The 23,429-nt window shown below is 37.5% G+C and overlaps 1 protein-coding gene across 1 annotated transcript in view; it reads left to right on the top strand.

Annotated features, from left to right (window-relative positions):
* Positions 1–221: 221 nt before the first annotated feature.
* LOC306872530 (cAMP-dependent protein kinase catalytic subunit PRKX-like) overlaps positions 222–23,429 on the top strand; it is a 45,491-nt gene continuing 22,283 nt past the window's right edge. The window contains exon 1 of the mRNA XM_079421135.1: positions 222–914. Within this exon, the coding sequence (XP_079277261.1) occupies positions 752–914 (163 nt within the window). The 5' untranslated portion in view covers positions 222–751. The remainder of the gene's footprint in view (positions 915–23,429) is intronic.

Below are 23,429 nucleotides of genomic sequence, written 5' to 3'. Positions count from 1 at the left end.
ACTCATGCTACAATGTGTCCTCCTCCCCCGAAATAGTATCCAGTACGCAAGGCGTGGTGGTGTCTACATGTGCTACAAACCACAGGGAAAATACGTGCACTCAAGCTGTCAGTCAGGAAGTGCTCCGCCTTTTCAGACGTCCGATTGGATAATGCAGACAGCGCGCTGCATATGATTGGTCGACGCCGCTGTCTGTCAGTTTTCAAGCGTTTCTCTGCTTCCTTGCCGCTGAGCGATGTTTTGAAGGGGAAATGGGTACAGATTTCTTTGATGGAGACGGAAGGGGGAAGTAAATAATTTAAATGTCTCTAATATCTGGCAATATACATTAAGCGACTATCAACCAATCAACCAACCTCCATGCCGTTTCTTTGCTCCTGAAAAAAATCGCCTGGATAACCTCCTGGATTCGTAAGACTGAAGTTTGAATCCTGTCCACTCCTGTCTTTGTTAACGTAGTCGTACAGGGGACGTCCGTAATAAAGTATAGAATATATGACAGTACCATTGACATGGATAGCTTACAATTTTAATGACTTTAGCTTTACTAGTCTGATACATTTCTGGCTACCAGGCGATGGAAAGCAGAGGGTCACAGTCTGGTTTGTGCGAACAAAGGATATCTTAACTTGACCGAAACGGATCAATGTGTATATTATCAATAGCGCGTTTTCCAAAAGCGGAAATACCGGGCTTGATATCTAGAAGTGGCCATTAATGTGGCTAGAGTTAGAAAATCATACGGAAGAAGATGGCAGCAACTAAAGGCAAAGCTGGACTAAATAATGAAAGCAGTTCTGGTCGGGATAGCAGCAGGACAGACGCAGGCAGTCCCACATTATCCGCAGGGGCCGCATCCCTGACCACCAACAGGACCTACACGCTAGATGACCTGGACACCATTGCCACTGTTGGTAAGCTAGGCATTATGCATCAAATTAAAACACGTTTTGGTCAACAAATATTTCCTAAAAGGTTTTCATACTCTCCAAAATGTGTACACCCATTTGTCCCACCAAGTGGCTTTTTTATTATGGCATTTCAAGGTTCAGTTTTTGATCCTAAGCTTACATTTTAGACTACCCAACTATACAAAGAGACAATCTAGAGCTGTATAGCAGCATATTAAGTTGCCCTGGGAATTCCCTTGGGGATGACTACAGTAATGGGCTGTCAAGTACACCTGCATGCTTGCTTTGCCAGAGCAAGACCTAAATATAGTTCAAAGTTATGCTTTGTTTCTTGTTACCAGTAGAATATAGTCACATTTAAGCCATTCATGAAAACTAACATTTCATCTGCCATTTTGAAAGTGAGGCTCAGGTGGGAAACCTCAGAAGTAAAGGTAAACAACATGAACAAACTGCTGAGCAAACTATTAAATTTATCAGGAGTGTATCCCTCCATATATCTTTTGAAAGGGTGAATGGCATTAACTTTTCATGAGTGAAAAAAACTGTGAGGGATAAACATACACTGGTCTAATTTTCACAACACCAGGACATTTTTTGGAAAAATGTATTTTCACAGTTGCATCAGCCGATTGCTCAACACCCAGGTAGTGCACAACAGTACAACCTATTTAACAGTTTTCATTCACAATGACTATGTCTTGAATACAGCTCTTTTATGATGAACATGTTTTTGTGATTTCTGTATTCAAATTCAAATTGATATTTTGGGGGAAATGGTCACAAATATCAGCATGATACAATTGTGCTGATATAATGAAGAAAAAAAGCCTAACTGAAGCATAAAGCAAATAAATTAATACTTTTATTAGTCAAGAATGCATTATATTAAAAAGTGACAGTGTAGGCATGTATAATTTTACTTGTTTTTAATGTTGTTCTTTGAACTTTGTATTCATCAGAAAATCGTATGGTCTCAATCTCAATCATCAAAAAATATATCATGGTTTCCATAAAAATGTTAAACAGCACAACTATTTTCAACACTGATAATAATGTTCCTTGAGCAGCAAATTATATTATAAATGACATTTTAAAATATAATATATATCAAATTAGAAAACAAGTATTTTAAATTGTAATAATATTTCACAATATTACTGTTTTTGGGGTGCTTTTGAAAGTCCATCATCTCAGCAGCTGAAATCCTCTTCAAAATCCAACCCATAATGTTTTTCTCATTGACAATTTTATAGATCAGTGTGCAGAATTGCTATTGGCAAATTTACTTTTAATTTATGCTTGTTCTTTTCTTGTCTTTAAAACATAAGCCAATAAGAAAACTCAATATCATGTATTTTTGTTCTTCCTCTTCCTTTATGCCCCTGAAGACCTCACTATCTTAGTTCACTCACACCTCTAACACATTTTAATTAGTTTCATTACACACCTTCTCTTCTACTCCCACATTCGGCAGTGAAAAGTCATTTAAATACATACCTGCCTTGCAAACAAATGGAACAAGGCCCATCTGACAAGCAGTAAGTCTAATGTGACTGAATTGTGTCTGTTTTTAAACTGTTCAGTTTCTAAACAAGCACCTCTATTTATATTGAACTACATGGCAACAACATGGTACCTCCTTTCTGAGCACCAAGTGCTTACTCGTTCTCATTAGCACTATGTGATTTCAGGCAAAAGCTCACAGGATTATTACTCAAGCCATAGAACAAACATCATGACTAAGAGGACAACCTACATCATTCTAGTCTGCACTAGCTCCACCAGTGATGTTTAGCCGTAGATGACAGTCATGTCACATACATCTTGAACACTGCTAATATTAGTCCTGCTATTCTTTTTAAGGCCTCCAGTCTTAGTTTTTAGTAGTTGTGGCGATATCTACTTCTTTTAGCTGGACTGTATGAAACTGGAAGGACAGCTCATTGTTTAAGGGCCTCAGGGTGAGGAGGAGAGTAGTTCATGTCTGGGAAAAAAACCAGGTCAGGACGGAATGTGTACACAGGCATTTTGCACGTGTGTCAGCATGTTTTGGTTTTTTTTTTCTGGTGTTGTTAGTTGTTGTCACACTGTATTTTTGTTGATTCTTAATCTGTTGATTAAGATCCCCTTGATAATTTTTTACTCTCATCAGCACTCAGTTGCACAGTCACAGTCAAAAAAAGTATAAGCTACAACAGTTAAAGGGGTCATATGATGCGATTTCAAGTTTTTCTTTCTTTTTGGAGTGTTACAAGCTGTCCGTTCATAGATGAGATCCCTAAAGTTGCAAAGACTAAAGTCTCAAAAGTCTCTCAAGTCTCTTTCGTTGACCAAAACGAGACGAAACGAAATGTTACAACGTTATTTTGTCTCGTTTAGTCGCGTTATTATTAGGGCATCACCCATTTTTGCCTAAAAATTTAGCTAATTGCAACTTTGAATCTCACTGTTTCTCACAAATATCATATTTCATAATTACATATTGTGTCTAGTAGTTGCAACATTGTCACACTGTCACATTATGCCATACTTTAAACTCTAGCTCACATTAACCTTTTTATTTATTTGTTTTATTCTAAAGCAGAAACTGTCTTCCATACTGTACACTGTAAGTAGTATGTTGAAACTCCATCTCAGTCCCTCAACCTTGTGAGATTTCAGTTTCTCGAGAATAATTTTGTCATGCTGGATTCCTATTGGAAGCCTAGCAAGCCAGTAGGCCTGGTCCGAAAACCATTTTTTGAGCTTTGAAGCTTTGATAGTAAACAACACTGAATATTCGAAGCTTCGGAGGGAGGGGCTGAACATATTCTTCTCTCTAATAAAGGCAGGAATCTCTGTGCGTCTGTCTCTCTGTTTGCATTTTTATTGTGTCGAGAACCGTTCATCCAATGACTTCACGCTTGGCAGGTGTGTTGCTGCGGACTCAAGGGAGTGCAGTGTTGCATTTTGGTGCAATATGGACATGTGACACGTTCATAATTAATAAACTTTTAATAATGTACAGAACAGCGCGAGCTGGAAGCGGCGCGCTTCATGCGGACAGGGCTTATATGCTCCGAGAACGGACACTGCACTAGTGATACAAAACACACACAGGTCTGTTAAGAGCAATACTTTTAATAAGGTAGCCCAGTGCTTAATTTGTAAATTGAGAGGTCCCGGAATAAAGCGGGGTAACGGAACCGGCATGTGATTACAGGAGGGAGAGGACCAATCTTTAGTGATTGAAAGCGTGCAGTTGCTTTTGTAGGGTTTGTACGGTCTTGAAAAACCTGGAAAAGCTATGAAATTTTAAAACAGCAATTTCTAGGCCTGGAAAAGTTTTGTAAAAGTCATGGAATTTTATTTCACAAATCTCTGTATAATAGAGTTATTAATCAGGTCCTGAATTTGTGTGTATATCGCATAGTTTTACTCATTCCCGCAGCTTTCAAGTTTATAATGAGGGAAATTCCTGCAAATATTTATTGAATATAGCATGTAGGTTAGATGAGTAAATAAATCCACACAATATATCAGATTAAATCAGTCATTTGAAAACAGCGTGAGTGATTCAGCTAGACCGCGTCTTCTCGCTTTCACTCTCTCAAAGCGGCTTCACATCGGCACATCTTGTCTGCACTACAAGAGCTACCGCGCGCTGCCCCAAGACTTTTGCTCGCATCTCGGGACAGTTGAGAGAAAGAAAACGCATGCATCGCATTCGGTTTTGTGATAGCAGAGGGTTCATTCACATGTCACGTCTTTTGCGTGCTTAAGTTCATTATTTCAAATGTAGATGTAGATGCTCATAATATAAGCGGGCTCATATATGCATGCTATAGGTCAGCACGAACGTCTTTCATTGGCGAACGGTCTGTTGCTGGTTGAGAACCGGGGGATGCCAGGTGTTCGAGAAAAAAAAAAAAGGATATTCGAATCTCAAAATTGAAAATCGAATGCCAAACCACCGAACGAATATTCGAATAATCGAATATTCTGGTCCAGCCCTACAAGCCAGTGTAGGCTAGCAATGGTGAGGGTAAGCCAGGCTCTGTCCAGCAGCATTGAACAGGGCTCCAAACTGCGACTAAAATGGTCGCATTTGCGACCAAAAATATTAATTTGCGAGTGAAGTTTTTGCTGAGGTCGCCACTGGCGACTATATATAATTTGCATGAAAGGACTTTTTTCCCGATTGTTTTGCGCTCACATCTTTTGTTATGTTCAAGTAGTAAACTTACATAAGACGATGCGCATCAAAGTTTTACTGGAAAAGAGTTTCAAACAGTCCTCGTCTCTGCCGCACACAGTCTGCTGAACGCAGTGAGAGAGACCTGAAAGGGCCTGTTTACACCTGCTCACTTCATGCATTTTCTCTGATCGGATATCTATATGATTTAAAACGTTTCCCCATTTACACTTGGCCACATAAATGTGTCTTCGCAAAACGGATATAAATCCGTTCTTCAATTCCCGCTGCATATGCAAATATAACGGAGTTCACGTCAATGAAAGCAATGGATAATTTTATTAATTATCAGCTAATTTCAATATCAGAGACCGCGATAAGAGAGCGCACGGCATCAGCACTGGAAAGATAGGCTAGTCTCGCTACTTTTAATGAAGAAGATTGTGTGTTGAGCGTCTGCGGCTTACTTTCAGGTTCATTCAGTTTGCGCGTCGCTTGCTGAAGAAATACTCCGCTACTCATCCGCGGTGATGCTTGTTGCATTGCGCTGTCATATCTGACTATAACATGCCATACAGCCTAGGGCTGGGCGATATGGCTGAAAACTGTATCACGATATCAGTGTTTCATATCGGTCGATATCGATAATTATTGATATTTTTTTTAAGGTGGTACATCAAGTTCGTGGTATTACCAGTCTTGGCGGGGACGACGGTCTTGCATAATTTGCAGACGACATTTGGTCTGACTATGGTCAGACTTATAATATCCAAAAACTGCCATACTGGGAGCTGACTTTCTCTTTTATTTACAATTTCCTCGCTCGCTGCGGCACTCATTTTCTGCTTATGAAGAGGAATCCAGCAGACCAGCCAATAGGGTCTGGCTGCAGACTTGCACTCTCAGCCGCGCGTGCGCACTTTTTTTTTTTTTTTTTTTTTTTTGCGCGTGCGCACTTAGACACGAGACAACGATATGGCGCAACCAAACATGATACTGTTACATGATTGGCTGTTAGCGTGTCACTCCCTACGTTGCTAGGTTACCAGAGAGCGAGTGCCTTTGTTAATGCAACCAAACTTGCTTCGCAGCCTTTGTTTTCTTCCGACGAAGAATAAAAAATATCGAACTTTTTATCGAACACATTTTTTATTGATATTGTTCACGTGTCTATCGCGATACATATCGTTATCGTTTTATCGCCCAGCCCTAATATAGCCTATAAAACGCTCTCACACGTCTATTATTTTAATATTATGGGAGGAGTAAAATGACCATATGTGGTTTCAACAACCAGATGCATTTACACTTGTCCGGTTTCGCCCAGACCACCTCCTGAAGTGGTTCGAGCGATTGGATTTATATCCGTCTCGAATGCGTTTCGGACGGCATTTACACCTGGTCTTTTCAGGATCAGATAGCTATCCGATCAGGAAAAAAATGCATGAAGTGACCAGGTGTAAACAGCCCCAAAGTGCAAGTGCAGAAAAGCCGTGTCTATTTCGTGCACAACTTGAACAAACATCAACAGGTAAAGCTGTCAGCTCTGTGGATACTGGCAATATCGTCAACAATTCTCATTTATAATCATTACTAATATGGCTTCTTCTTATCGAGATCTTAGTCTATATGCTGTGTTCTGTTAATGCATGGACTTCCTGTTATTTCAAGCGCACTTGCCATCCAGTAATCGCAAAAAGCTTTGTGCTGTCTTACTTTTTAATAAACAAAGTATCAGCTTTAAAATGCTACGAAATTCAAATGATGCGGTTTGGGTGCTCTTTAATGCGGACCACAAGCGCACACTTTCGGTAATATAAACACCAGTACCCCGTGTCCACACGGTCCGTGTATGCGTCCGGATCGCGCGAGCGGAGAGTATCGCACTTAATGCTCAGGCGCGATCTCTTTAGCACCTTAGTTAAAGCAGCAAGTGAACCCATTATATATTTCGATTTACTACTATAGTATGAAATGAACATGATCAAAAGGTAGGCAATAAGAAAGCCTATAGTACAACTTACTGAAATGTTTTATGTAAATTAAAGCTCATTCAATGTTTCAAACTGAGGAAATGTATAAAGCTTGTAAACATTGCATTGTAATACATTTACCTCAGAATAACCACTCAGTGTCCATAAACTCATCAGTCAGCTAGAAAAATAACTATAAAGAGGAGCGTTTTGCTATATTTATGCTCTGTTGCATATTAATATTTTTACTTATTCTGTTGTACATGATTCAACTCCTCCTATAAAATTGCATTTTACTAATGAAGAAAAACAGACTGAATGTGTGAAAGACGTGACAACATTTATAGGATGCACTGCACTCAGTTGCCAAGTGATGCTTATGGTCCATGATATCGGTACAGATTCTGTGTAACGAACAATTCTTTGTGACTGTATATTTCAAGTTGTAAAAGACATTTAATTCACACTTTAAGTGAACCTTAGTCCCCCGGTCGACCTGATCATCTACAAGATGGATTAAAATGCTGATAAAGCCTAGAAAAGATAAGACATAAACACATGACAAAATGATTGAAATGTTAAAATAGGGGGGGGAAATTAAATGATAATAATAAAATAAACCACTTTTATTCTGTGGCACCTAAAAAAATAATTTGGCGCCTAAGTTTTCTTTTATAGGAGCCAATGGCTCCTTACTCGATTTTTTTGTCTGGAGCCCTGTTGAAGCTAGGGATGCACTGGTTGACCAGCTCGCTTGCACACTACATGGTAATCATTCGCCAACATGTCATTTGTGAAGTGAAGTGACATTCAGCCAAGTATGGTGACCCATACTCGGAATTTGTGCTCTGCATTTATCCCATCCAACGTGCACACACACAGCAGTGAACACACACACACCGTGAACACACACCCGGAGCAGTGGGCAGCCATTTATGCTGCAGCGCCCGGGGAGCAGTTGGGGGTTCGGTGTCTTGCTCAAGGGCACCTCAGTCGTGGTATTGAGGGTGGAGAGAGCGCTGGACATTCACTCCCCCCACCTACAATTCCTGCCGGCCCGAGACTCGAACCCGCAACCTTTGGATCACGAGTCCAACTCTCTAACCATTAGGCCACGACTTGTGTGGAAGACATTCGGCAATAGCACAACAAACACAGAAAAACATATACCAAGAAGCAAACAGCCATTGGTGTATTGGCGCACAAATAAGAGCCACATTCCTGTGCTTGCTGAAGTTGCGTGAGCATATCTATTTGTGTCCTGCACACACGTAGACAGTGAACGGTTGTTCAGTGCAGTTTCTCACGTGTTGGATGAGAAACGAAACAGACTAACTTGTGACGAAGCTGAAATGCTTCTTGTTGTGAAGAACTTGCATGCATTTTTGAAAAGCCAGAAGTAAACGTCAGTTCCGTACAGGATGATTATTTTTATTTTACCTTAAAATTACATTGACTTAATTTGATTTAAAAAGCACTGTATAAGATTCTGCAGCATCTTTGTTTTACTAGTTGCACTAAACATTATTTGATTTAACATTTTGGAATCATTTATTTATATAGCCTACTTTAGTTTTATTTTGTTTCACTGGTAAAGACCTTTTTTCTTTACACCAAATAAAAAAAAAAACAAACAAAAAAACAAATGCTGATTAAGTAACATCTTTGTTTGAACTGTTGAATGTGTTGATTGTGTTGTTTGGATTGTAACTATGCAGTTGTTGCCTTTAATTTCACATGGTCACAGTTAATGTTCTCATTTAAAGGGTTAGTTCACCCAAAAATTAAAATTAGCCTATGTTTTACTTACTCTAGAGGCATCCTAGTAGACCTGCATGATTAAATTGAAATGAAATCACAATCGCGGTTAGACAGAAGCTGCGATTGTCATGCGTATCTTTCAGTGAATTGCGGTTCTGTGATCAGTATTAAATCTCCATCCGAAGGCTAGAGGGTGCTCTCCTGCCGAAACTCCAAATACGCCTTGTAGAAAAACCCCAGGAAATGCCTATAGCAGTCGCTAAAAAAAAGAAGATTTAACTGTTTTAATTTATTCAACGTGACTAATAAACACATGACTACGACAATATATGGTTTATCTGAGTTCTTATTATAATTTTCATTATAATAAAGTAGTGTTGTCACGATACTGGAATTTCTAACTTCGATACGATACCTTGAAAAATATCGATACTCGATACCATTTTCGATACCACGGTGAAAAAAACTGTATTAAGGGGGTAATTTTTTTAATTTAAAGATAAATGTAACAAGTCGAGAACATGCTGTATATTTTACATGAACAAAAAAATGTCTTGAGGTACTGCATTTGTTGATTTATTTATTAATCTTTTATTAATCTTAGTTAAATGTTAATTGAAACTAACGTTTACTAATACATGCACTAATTAAAATCCAAAGTTCTATTTGTTGATATTCTCATTTGCTTCATAACCAAAATATTTCCAGATATAGGGCCCTATGAAATCCGTTTGATTTTTCCCCAAATTCCGTTTTATTTTTTTCTACATTAAATTTTTTCCATTTTAATTTTTCTGGATTCCGTTTTTTTCCATTTGAATTTTTCTGGACTCTTTTTTTTTTAATGGTCAAATGAAATGCTATTAATCTAAAAACATGTCTAATTCATTAAAATCATGAAAATTATACAATTTAACATTTAATTTATTAAAAGTGTAACAAAAATGACACGTTTAGGGCCGTATGGAATGTTTTATTTTTTTCTCACCTTATGTTTTATTGTTACCAAATTCTGTGTTTTAGCATGTCTATTAGGCTATTTGAATGCATACAAACTATTTTTATTTATTCTTACAGTAGCCTTATGAAGTGTGTTTTCCCCCTCAGAAATTCTGTGTTGTGTATTTAAATTTTACTGGATATCAGATGAAGGCATAAAACAATTTTAATTCATTTATATTTGAATTAATGAAAATTAAACATTTACATTTTTGGCAAATGAAGGGGATTTACTATTAAAATAAAAATATTTTGTGATTATTTCTTAAAAAAAATTAACAGTAGTAGTATTATGTACATTCTACTAAATAATAGTAATATAGCCTATTTCTGGCACACGGTCTTTAATAGGCTGTTAAACTGAACTTTTATTTTGACGGGTTGCCGTGAATACTTCTAAAGTTCTGTGTGTGTATGATATGATGCTAGTTTTACTCAAATGAAATGGTAAAATGCTCGTAAAGTGCCTTTCAGATCAGTTCTGGAGATATTGTTGATGTATTTATGTCCTCATTGAGACGGCAGACGCTGAAATCACCGCGAGCGCCACATTAGTAAACACAACCGCACATGCAGCACATTCACACAGAGACGCGCAGAACATGCAGGATTCATATTTAAATCCACTTTTGCAGCTTAATATTTACAGATACTAGTCCATATCGCGATTTGATTTAAGTGTAATGACCTACTTTTGATTAATTCATCCAAACTTTGACAAATTCCGTGACATTCCGCGTTAAACTGTAAATTCCGTTTTTATGACTGGATTCCGTGCGCGTTCTCTGCATCGCGGAGATCATAGATCCCTACAGATAGCGCTCCTGCTGTGTTCTTTAACAACCAGAGCAGTCATCTTTCTATTCACTTCACTTTTGCTATTTAACCAGAGCGAAGGAGACCAGTGCGGTCACATGTGGTGCTTGTCCACGCGCCTTTGGAGAGAAGTGAAAGTGACAGCTCGGCTAGTATCGGTGTATCGATACTTCGGGAAATTAATATTGGTACCGTTCAGATATTTCAGTATCGATATTTATCGAAATATCGATATTTTTGACAACACTATAATAAAGTATATTTATAATGCAATGCCTTTATCACTGCTTAGAATACTATGAGATATGTTGTGTGTCTTATTCTGTATAAGAAGCCACATCATCTCACAGAAGGATTTATTGCAAACACTCAACTAATGTTATGAAGTGAGTTTGGAGTAATAACATGTTATATGTGGTATTTTCACATGCTTTCAGATAGAGCAGCATTCACTACACCGAACTGTAGTTCACTGAGAAGCTCATTATCATGAACGATTTCTTCGATTTCATAATCGCACAATAATATCGTCCGCAATTTGTTTTTTGTTTTTTTTGCGTAAGCTGTCAGTGAACTATGGTTCTGTGTAGTAAATGCTGCTCCATCTGAATGCACGTGATGGAGATTTACTACTGATTACAGAACTGGCTTTACTGACAAAATGCACATGGAAATCGCATTCGATTTAATCGTGCAGCCCTACATCCTATGTGAATATGCCATTTTTCTTTCAGACGAATCCTATGGAAGGTATATTAAAAATTGTCCTGTCTATTCCAAGCTTTATCATTGCAGTCGGCAGGGTTTCTGTTCAACTGTCCACAAGTCATTAAATAAAATGCACGCATCCATAATAAAACATGTCTCACATGGCTCCAGGGCATGAATAAAAGCTTCCTGTAGTGAATCCATGCATTTTCATAAGAAAAATATCCATATTTCAAACGTGATAAACACTTTTCTCTCACTTCCAGTATCTGTCATATGCGGAGGGCATTCTGGTGGATGACGTAGGATGTAAAAAAAATTGGAAATCGGTATGGGAATCAGTCAGTTTGCTTGTAAAAAAACGGTATCGGAATCGGCCATGAAAAAGCATGATCACGCTGCATCACTAATTGAAGGCTTTCTTACTTTTAGTTTTACGCTGTAAAAAAAATTAAAAATCAGAGGATGAGAGAACTCCAAAATGTGAGAAGTAGATTCGAAAACGTTTTTTTTGAGTATATACAATGTTTGAAAAACGTATTGAATCGGCCTAATATTTAAAGTTTGGCTATGCTTTCATCAAACAGAAATACACTCAAAAACAGTAATGTTTTTTACTTGTGGATCCAAGTTCAAAGAGTGTGTGTTAAGTTGAACTAAGCATAGTCAAGTCACCTTTATTTATACAGCGCTTTTAACAATACAGATTGTGTCAAAGCACTTAACGGTATCAAATTAGAAGATAGAGTGTCAGTAATGTATAATAATAAGATTAAACATTCAATTTTCAGTTAAAGGCATTTCATTATTGAATTCAGAGATGTCATTGTCTAGCTCAGTTTAGTTTAAATAGTATCTGTGAAATCAAATTGACGATAATCGCTAGAAATTAAGTGTCCCCAACTGAGCAAGCCAGAGGCGACAGCGGCAAGGAACCAAAGCTCCCTCTATGACAGAATGGAGAGAAAAAACCTTGGGAGAAACCAGGCTCAGTCGGGGGGCAGTTCTCCGCTGGCCAGCATTTTATTGTTTACTTATTGTTTTAATTAAAATTTTAAATGTATAAATGTATTATATTTCTATTTTTATATTGTTGCAATTTCTAACAATAATAGTATTATGTAGTTCGGTATTTTATTATATTTTTAGTTATTTGCTTTATTTTAAGTTTTATTGTATTTTAAGTTGAGGTCTTCACTGGGGATATGTCCCCGGGGCTCATCCAGGTGTCCGGCCTCCACCGACGATCAGGGCCACATACATCATCTCCCGGTGCCGATCCACCATCTGATCCGAACACAGATTGAGAAACAGAATAGAAACAGACAAATATTAGCGTAGATGCCATTCTTCTTATGATGTAACGAGTACATCATGTGTTATGAGGAGTGTTCCCGGTTCCGGTTGATCTAATTAATGCCGCCTAACGATCCTTTAACGGATTTGAATAATAGAAGTGTATTAGTGTGTTATGTGTAAGTCAGGTTAAATAAATATGTTTTTAATCTAGATTTAAACTGGCAGATTGTGTCTGCCTCCCGAACAGTATTAGGTAGATTATTCCAGAGTTTGGGTGCTAAATAGGAAAAGGATCTGCCGCCCGCAGTCGATTTTTATATTCAAGGTATTATCAAATGGCCAGAGTTTTGAGAACGCAGCAGACGTGGAGGACTATAATGTGATAAGAGCTCGCTCAAGTACTGAGGAGCTAAGCCATTCAGGGCTTTATAAGTAATTAACAATATTTTAAAATCTATACGATGTTTGATAGGGAGCAAGTGCAGTGTTGACAGAACCGGGCTAATATGGTCGTACTTCCTGGTTCTAGTAAGGACTCTAGCTGCTGCATTTTGGACCAACTGTAATTTGATGATCAAGCGTGCAGAACAACCCCCAATAAAACATAACAATAGTCTAACCTTGAGGTCATAAACGCATGAATTAGTATTTCTGCATTTGACGTTGAGAGCATAGGTCACAATTTAGATTTTTTAGTTTGAGATGGAAAAACGCAGTTTTACAGATGCTAGAAACATGGCTTTCAAATGAAAAATGCTATCAAACAACTAACTGATGAAGAAGAATTGACAGAGCAGCCGTCAAGTGTTCGATAGTGTTCTAGGTTATTACATGTGGGGTTTTTAGGTCTGATAATTAACACTTCTGTTTTTTCATAATTTAGCAGTAAGAAGTTACTCGTCATCTAGTTTTTTATATCGACTATGCATTCCGTTAGTTTCTCAATTTGGTGTGTTTCACTGGGCCGCGAAGAAATATAGAGCTGAGTATCATCAACATAACAGTGAAAGCTAACACCATGTCTCCTGATAATATCTCCCAAGGGTAACATGTAAAGCGTGAAAAGTAATGGCCGTAGTACTGAGCCTCCATACTGCACTTGTGATCGATATGATACCTCTTCATTCACTGCTACGAACTGATGGCGTTCAGATAAGTACGATTTGAACCATGCTAATGCACTTCCACTAATGCCAACAAAGTGTTCTAGTCTATTTAAAACAATGTTGTGGTCGATAGGGTCGAACGCAGCGCTAAGATCAAGTAGAACTACTAAAGAGATCGGATGATAGAAGCAGGTCATTTGTAACTCTAATGAGAGCAGTCTCAGTACTATGATACGGTCTAAATCCTGACTGGAATTCCTCACAAATACTATTTTTCTCTAAGAAGGAATATAATTGTGAGGATACTACCTTTTCTAGTATATTTGACAGAAAAGGGAGATTTGAGATCGGTCTGTAGTTAACTAGATCTTTGGGGTCAAGTTGTGTTTTTTTAATGAGAGGCTTAATAACAGCCAATTTGAAGGTTTTGGGGACATATCCTAATGACAGTGATGAATTAATAATAGCCAAAAGAGGATCTATGACTTCTGGAAGCAGCTCTTTTAGTAGTTTAGATGGAATAGGGTCTAACATACATGTTGTTGGTTTAGATGATTTAACAATTTATACAATTCTTCCTCTCCTATAGTAGAGAATGAGTGGAATTGTTCCTCAGGGGATCTATAGTGCACTATCTGATGCGATATTGTAGCTGACGGCTGCATGGTTACAATTTTATCTCTGATAGAATTGATCTTGGAAGTAAAGTAGTTCATAAAGTCATTACTGCTGTGCTCTTGGGAAATGCCAACACCTGTTGATGCTTTATTTTTCGTGCATTTAGTGACTGTATTGAATAAATACGGGAAGTTATGTTTATTTTCTTCTAGAAGAGACGAAAAGTAATCCGATCTAGCAGTTTTTAATGCTTTTCTGTAGGATAGGGTATTTTCCTGCCAGGCTATACGAAATACCAGACAGCGTGCTACATCTGCCTAATTACCAGCTGATCAGAGCAGATCGGGACGTGGAATCAATGGGGAAATCGCATGGCGGCGGGACGTGCTTTTACATCAATGAGAGGTGGTGTACAGATGTAACTGTGTTAAAGAAGATGTGCTGTTCAGATCTAGAAACGCTCTTCATTAACTGCAAGCCGTTCTATTCGCCGCGGGAGTTCTGCTCGTTCATTCTCGTGAGTGTCTACATTCCACCGCAAGCGCACGTGAGCACAGCTTTACAGAAACTCGTTGATCTGATCACAGAGAGTGAACAACAACACCCAGACTCTGTTTTAATCATTCTCGGAGACTTTAATAAAGCAAATCTCTCCCGCGAACTGCCAAAATACAGACAGCACATCACATGTCCCACCAGAGACAGTAATATATTGGATCGCTGTTACACAACAATAAAGGATGCATATCACTCGGTTCCACGAGCAGCTTTAGGACTCTGATCACTGTTTGGTTCATCTTATTCCATCCTACAGGCAGAAACTTAAGTCTGCAAAGCCTGTATTAAGATCTGTTAAAAGATGGACTAATGAAACAGAGCGGGATCTACAAGCCTGTTTCGACCTCACTGATTGGTCTGTTTTTGAAGCCGCTGCCACCGATCTGGACGAGCTCACATAGACCGTAACATCTTATATCAGTTTCTGTGAGGATATGTGCATTCCTAACAGGACTCATCTAATCTACAACAATGACAAACCATGGTTCACTGCCAAACTCAGACAGCTCCGTCAGGCCAAAGAAGATGCTTACAGAAAAGGGGATAAAGTCTTGTACAAACAGGCCAAATACACACTGGAAAAGGAGATCAGAGTGGCAAAGAGGAATTATTCTGACAAGCTAAGGAAAAAATTATCTTCCAGTGATCCTGCTTCAGTGTGGATAAGAATGAAGGATATCACCAGTTACAAGTCACCATCCCCCAGTACTGTGGAGAATCAACACCTGGCAGACGACTTGAACAAGTTCTTTTGTCGTTTTGAAAGATCAACCCACACCCGCCCTGAACACCTCTCCTGTCCTGTTGCTGTCTTTCTGTTGCACTGTGGAGCTTCTGTCACTTGGCCAATAAAGCTCATTCTGATTCTGATTCTGATACCTCTAGTTTTGTTTTCCTCCATCTGCGCTCCATTTTCCGGGCTGCTCTCTTTAAGGTGCGAGTGTGCTCATTATACCACGGAGTCGGACTGTTTTCTTTGACCTTCCTTAAGCGTAAAGGAGCAACTGTATCTAAAGTGCTAGAAAAGAGAGAGTCCATAGTTTCGGTTACATCATGAGGTTTTTCTGCTCTGTTGGATATGCTGAGGAATTGAGATAAATCAGGAAGATTACTTACAAAGTCTTTTGTGGTAGAGATGATGGTTCTACCATACTTGTAACAAGGAGTAGAATTTACAGTTTTAGCTATATGGAGTTTACACAAGACTAGAAAATGATCTGATATATCATCGCTTTGCTGCAGAATTTCAACACCACTAACATCAATTCCATGTCACAGTATTAAATCTAGAGTATGATTTCGACAATGAGTAGGTCCGGAAATGTGTTGTCTAACCCCAATAGAGTTCAGAATGTCTATGAATGCTGATACTAATGCATCTTTTTCATTACCGACATTGATATTAAAATAGCCAAAAATTAAGACTTTATCTGCAGCCAGTACTAACTCAGATAGAAAGTCAGCTAATTCTTTAATAAAGTCTGTGTGGTGGCCTGTATACAGTAGCCAGTACAAACATCATAGGGGATTTATCACTAACACGTGTTTCTCTTGATAATGTTATATGCAGCACCATAACTACAAACGAGTTATACTTAAAGCCTGCCCTCTGAGAAATACTGAGAATATTGCTATAAATTGTAGCAACACCTCCACCTTTTGGACGTGGCTCATTTTTATATCAGTAATCTTGGGGGGTGGACTCATTTAAAGTAATGTATTCATCTGGTTTTAGCCATGTTTCTGTCAAACAGAGCAAATCTAGGTTATGATCATTGATCAAATAATTTACAAAAAGTGTTTTTGTAGAAAGAGACCTGATATTCACTAAGCCAAGCTTTATCATTATTGTTTCTCTGTATTGTAAACATTTTTTATTTGTTGAACATCAATTAAATTGTTACTCTTAATTTGGTTTGGACGTTTTCTGTATTTTCTAGTTCGGGGAACAGACACAGTCTCTATAATGTGATATCTAGGTGAAATAGTCTCTATGTGCTGAGAATTAACTGACTTCTGTGACATGAGGCGGCTAGCAGATGGTCGGTTTAGCCAGTCTGTCTGCTTCCTGACCTGGGCCCCAGTTAGTCAAGTGCAAACTCTAAGACTGTGCCATATTTCTAGAGAGAAGAGCGGCACCACCCCAGGAGGGATGAACACCATCTCTTTTCAACAGGTCAGGTCTGCCCCAAAAACTTGTCCAATTGTCTATAAAGTCTATGTTATTCTGCGGGCACCACTTAGACAACCAGCCATTGAATCTCATCGCCACAGTAAGCAGGGAGCAGGCCAGAGCATATTACAGTGTCTGACATCGTACTTGCAAATTCACACACCTCTTTAACATTAGTTTTAGTGATCGCCGACTGGCGAAGTCGAACATCATTAGCGCCGACGTGAGTAACAATCTTACTGAATTTACGTTTAGCATTAGCCAGCACTTTTAAATTTGCCAAGATGTCAGGCGCTCTGGCTCCCGGTAAACATTGGACTATGGTAGCTGTTGTCTCTATTTTCACGTTCCGTACAATAGAATCGCCAATAACCAGAGCACTTTCATCAGGTTTCTCAGTGGGTGTGTCACTGAGTGGGGAGAACCTGTTTGATGTTCTGATTGGAACGGAAGAGCGGTGTTTTGACCCGCGACTAGGCCGCCTTAGAGTCACCCAGCTGCCCTTGCTGCACGGGCTCAACCGAAATGTACAGGACTCCCTGAGCTAGTCGCATCCAAAGCAGCATAGAGATGTAAGTCTTTATTAGTTTGTCTAACCCATCAGTTATCAGTGTATGTATTTGTTGAGAAAACTGAAAAGGTTATATATGGTGACTTCTACACCAAAAAGTTGTTTACTCATTGAAATGGAAGAGAATCCACCAAATAGAACACTAATCTTTGTAACGGTAACTTGTATAACACAACTTTTACAAAAATTATGTATTATGGATAACAAATATTTATGCCGTCATAAGTCCCAATGCTTTGACTAAAAACACATATTATACAAGTTCATCAACAGTGTTCGAACAGCACCCTGTTAGTTTGACCCTCACCATTAAACTTTATATTAAAAATGTAGAATATTTTTCTTAATGTTTAATATTCTAAATTGCTTATGCTAAATGGTTAAAATTGAACGTGCTTGTTTTGTTTTTGTTTTTTTATGTATTGCATTTTTCTACATTTGATAGTTCAGTCCTACCTTTAAATTAGAGTTAGTCTGACAAAATGGGAGTTGGATCTTGTGTGCTTCATTTAACATACTTCTCCAGAAAGCATAAGATGTGTTCTTAGAAAATGAATCTCGGGGTATGATTGATATATCTTCGTCATCATACATACTCAGGCTGCACCACACACAGTACAAATGCTTGATTCTCACATAATTATCGTAGCAACCTCAATTATTTTGGACCTGATACGTAAGTGCTACTTCCAAGAAACAACGATCTTTGTAATAGCTGTGATTTACTGTACAAGAAAATTGCTTTGTGGTTTAGAGGAAAATGTTTCATAACATTTTGAGAGGTGATCTCCTGAATAAAAATGGATCTGAAGTGTATACTATAGCATTAGGCCCAGCATATATAATCCAATTTGTAGAGATTTTTGTGGAATGGTAGAGATTTATGCCCCATGACATGATTTAAGCTCCTATCTTAATGCTCTTATCGTTACATTGTCATTAAAATAATGAGGAAATAATTGTCAGAACTCGCTTTTTTCTTGGGCTGATTTGATTCATGGCAGAATAGAGAATGATGGATAATACAGCACAAGTGTTCTTTTGTTAACTAGGGGCAAATGCCACAGCAAGGCTAAATGCAGCTCAGAAGGTTATCCCCGCCCACAAGTGTAAAGTCAGTTGTGATGGCAGACTATTACTAAAACATGGGTTTCCTAGTGAAAGGCTGAAAATTTGCTTGAGATTTGCTTTTTAAAAGAACCTTTACAGCCTTTATAAAGACCAGTTTTAGAATATGGTTTACCAAGAAGACATCAAATAATCCATTAATGATAGCATTAATGACTCGATTAATGAATCAAAATAAGGTCAGTGTCTCATAATCATGGTAATTGTCTGATAATGGTTAAGGTTGGTAACTGAAAAGTAAAAAAAACTATTCCCATATAGATAAAGTGGCATCTGCCACCCAAAACAAGTAATCTGACTATTTAGAAAACTGGAAATATATAAAATATAATGTACATTATGGATATTTATTCAAGCTGTTGAAACAATGTGAATTGAAATGTGTACACTGATGCCCAACAGTGTACAGCAGTTTTATATTAAATGCTTAGCAACAACCTACAATAGAGAAATGAGCAATAAAACCTGGTTCGTATTTTGCACTTACAGTTAAATAGCCCTGAAATCTATTGGCTCAAGATATTTTCACTTGTTATATTTCAAAAAGGTTAAAGAAAGGATGCTCAACCAACCAAAAATCAAAGGTTTGCCTTTCTTGAAAAAAAAACATACAGCATTCACCTTTAATATAATAACTTCAACTTTATTGGGTAATTCTTAAACATGAAATAGATCTGTAACATCTATAACACTTGTGGTGTTTTGTTTTCTTGAAGCATTTACGTGGTTTCTAACAGGTGACTAAATACCTACAGAGGTTGTGGTCATTAAACGTCATCGCACCAAACAGCTTTTTTGTAATTACGCCCTTGCAAACTATTTGAATCCAATCTTTCTGACTTGTAAAAAAAGAAAAGAGTTGTCTGAAGCTTAGTCAATTGTATTTAGTCTTCAAAGTTCATGAAAATTGTTCATTTGTAAAGAGCTTGATGAACAAATAATTTAGGTTAAGAATCATGACCTTTTATTGGTCGCAGAGTTTATTTTCTGTAATGAAAATATCTTACTGGCTTTTATTTTTTTTTATTTAATTTTTTTTGAGAGAGAACCAGAATACTTCTTCCCTGCAGCAATCTATTATGAAATTATGAGCAATGATTATGATATTACTTGAGAATAATTGTGATTATCATTTCAAATGAATTAAATTTTCCTCTTACATTGTGTTCCCTTTAACTGCGATAAAATCGCTACATAATATCAAATAATATTATATAATATAATATAACAAACAGCCGCTCAAGCTCTGAATGAAGATAATTTAGACTTTGAGCTATGAAGGTTATGCTATAAGATTGCATTGTGTGAGATGCATACAAATTATATGCTGAGAATGTAAAATATTCACTAAGCCGTGGGGTGGGTTTACCACATTATTTAGTGACAGCAGGAAGTGTATTCTGTTAAATACTTGCACAAAGTGCATTTACTCTAAAGCCATGTGTGGTTTATTCTAAAAGAAAGAGAGTAGAGGGAAAGCTCATGTTTCTTGTTTTATTATTATTGTTTCATTGTCAATGTATCAGTCCTTCAAAGCACCAAAGATTTGAATAGCCTATAAAAACTCAACAAATGATAGACCTTGATGAAAATTTCCAACTTTAGCTATGTATAATCTTTTTTTTACTATGTAATATATACTTGTTTATGATTATTTGATGTTTTCTCAATACGTGATTCATATCATATCTTTCTCTTGGTTGATGCACATGCATGGTTGTTGGCTATGGCTAAATGTCTGATGCATATGACACTAGGGCTGCACAATTTTTCTGGTTAAAATTGAGATTTAAAATGTGATTAAAACATTTAAATAATAATTAGAAAATAAGATAATACTAATTTTATTTTACAGAAAACTATTGTTTTACAAAAACTGCAAGGTTATTTGTTAACATGCAGGCAGCCTATAACTGTACATCATATGTTACTGTTATGAAAAAAATCTTTGACAGTAATTTATTTCTTTTCATTTGTTTTTTTAAACTGGGGGGGGGGGGGGGGGGCATCTTCTGTTCACTTATATACTCCGCAGAAAAACATGTATTATCACAGGTTTACTTCAAATTTCTTTAGAGACTTTAAATGCAGACCTTGAGCCAAAAACTCGTCACCAAACACCAATGACTTGTATAGACATATATATCTGCATATAAAGTCACACCAGAGGTGTTCAGCTGAGATTAGGACTTGGCTTTATGCAGACCAGTCAAATTCATCCACACTGACTGAATCAATCATGTCTTTTTGAACCTTGCCTTATACACAGAGACACTGTCATGTTAGAATAGAAAAGGGTCCTGTCCAAACTGTTGCTATAAAATTAGAAGCACACAATTCCCTAGAACAGTGCTTCCCAAACCTGTCCTGGAGGACCCCCTGCCCTGCACCTTTTGTATGTCTCCCTAATCAGACACACCCTTTTTTATTCTTGCAGTCTCTACTAATGAGCTGATGAGTGGAATACTGTGTGTTCGATAAGGGAGACATACAAAAGGTGCAGGGCAGGGGGTCCTCCAGGACAGGTTTGGGAAGCACTGCCCTAGAATATCATTATATGCTTAAACATTAAGATTTGTACTCATGGGAAAAAAATTGGATTAAATCAAAATCAATTGGATTATTTCAGGTCTACACCACTCCTTTCAGTCCGATCAAAATTTCAGGTTGTTCAGATCGAGCTCATTCGGATCAATTGACGTTTACACGAAGGCTTTTCAATCCGATCGAGCCATCGGTCCAGTTACTAACAGATTATTTGGGTGCATGTAAACGTAGCTATCGAATGTGTCTAACCAATAAGAAGGTAGAGAATAGTGAAGCATTGTGTATGTCATATTGTTTCATTAGTGACTTTGATTTCTTCACTTATAAGTTCACAATAACAACTTCTTTGCAGCTGAATAAGATTTCCCTGTAACAGGCAGGAAACATGATCTAATAATGTGTCATCAAGTGTCTTGCTTCATGTTTCCAGTCCCGTTCCCTCCCCTCTGACAGCCAAGGCATTTGTTTTCCACGCTTGTGTAACCATGTCAACTCAGTGGTCTCTGAACAAAGATTCCTTGTGTGAGGTAAATGTGTTAAATGCCAACATTCCATGTCAGTTATTCCATCAGTATCGTAGCTCGTAACTCATCACAATGCAACTACAAGGAAATGTAGGTTGTCTGAAACTACCCCGCTACAAAAGGAGCAGAGCTTAGTTCGGTGTTCAGCATAGCATTAATCATTTTGCTTCTAATTCTGTTTCTTGACTTGTTTCTTGAAATCTAACTCTTATGACATTTACGCTTTCATTTTTACTGTACATGGATAAGCAGCCATAAGTCTCAGTACTGGATTGTCCTTTTATGTTACTAGACAATGGTTTTATTCAGAAAATTCATTAATAAATATTTTTTAGGGGTGCAAAATGATTAATTGTGATTAATACATATTAAGGAAAATATATTAGTTTTATATATAAAATATTTATATTTATAATATATGAATATGTTTATGCATACAAATATTGTTTAAATATATACATATGTGTGTATTTATATATACATAATAAATATGCACAGTCCACACACACATATATTATGTAAACTTAAACTTTTATTTTGAATGTGATTAATCGCAATTAATTGTTTTGCAGCCCTAATATTTTTTTTGAAATAGTTTTGAATTTTTGATCAAATATCAAACTCGAAGCTCTCAAACAGAAAGACTAATTTTGTGAGAAATTTAAAGGGACAGTTGACCCAAAAAGGAAAATTTGTCATAATTTACTCACTACCCTCATGTTGTTCCAAACCTGTATGAGTTTCTTTCTTATGCTGAATATTTTGAAGAATGCTGGTAATCAAACAGTTGATGGTCCCCATTGACTTCCATAGCATTTCTACTACAGAAGTCATGGGGACCAACAACTGCTTGATTCTTCAAAATATTCAACATAAGAAACTAAATGATGTAAATGATGACAACATTTTCATTTTTGAGTGAACTTCTTTTAATTGTATAGCATGGTTTTTATGTCATGAATATGTTTATACAGCTTTTAAAGGGGTCATATGACGCTATTTTAAAGATCATTGTTTTGTGTATTTGGTGTTGACATGCTTTAATTTTCAAAAACACATTATTTTTCAAATACTGTACATTATTTTAGTTCTTCTATGCCCCGCCGCTCTCAAACGTGTCATTTTCTACAAAGCCCCTCCTTCCAACAAATGCAGTCTGCTCTGATTGGCCAACTGACTCAGTGCATTGTGATTGGCCGAACTCCACAAGCGTGAACTCCTCCAAACGCCCCTTTCCATAATCGCGAGCTTCAGCTTTCAGGTAAATTTTATCAGTTCAAGCCCGAGAGGGGAACAGAGTCGCGTGACAGACACAGTGATGATGCTTGTGTGTATTTGCACACAAGCTGCAGTTAAGACGATTTCTGACGGGCTGTACACGAGCAAAACTCTGCATTTTAAGAGTCAATAGCAAATACTTGAACTAATGACAAAACATACTTACAGTTGCTGATTCAGAAGCACCAGATTGTCATAGCAATGTCAGAATTGACCCTTTTTTTTAGAAATAGCCTTTGTGCACAGCCAGCCTTGTACTCTCCTAGGTTCACAAAACTAGGT

The sequence above is a fragment of the Barbus barbus genome (assembly GCF_936440315.1).
Source record: "Barbus barbus genome assembly, chromosome: 7".
Lineage (NCBI taxonomy): Eukaryota > Metazoa > Chordata > Actinopteri > Cypriniformes > Cyprinidae > Barbus > Barbus barbus.
This window is presented reverse-complemented; position numbering and strand designations above follow the sequence as displayed.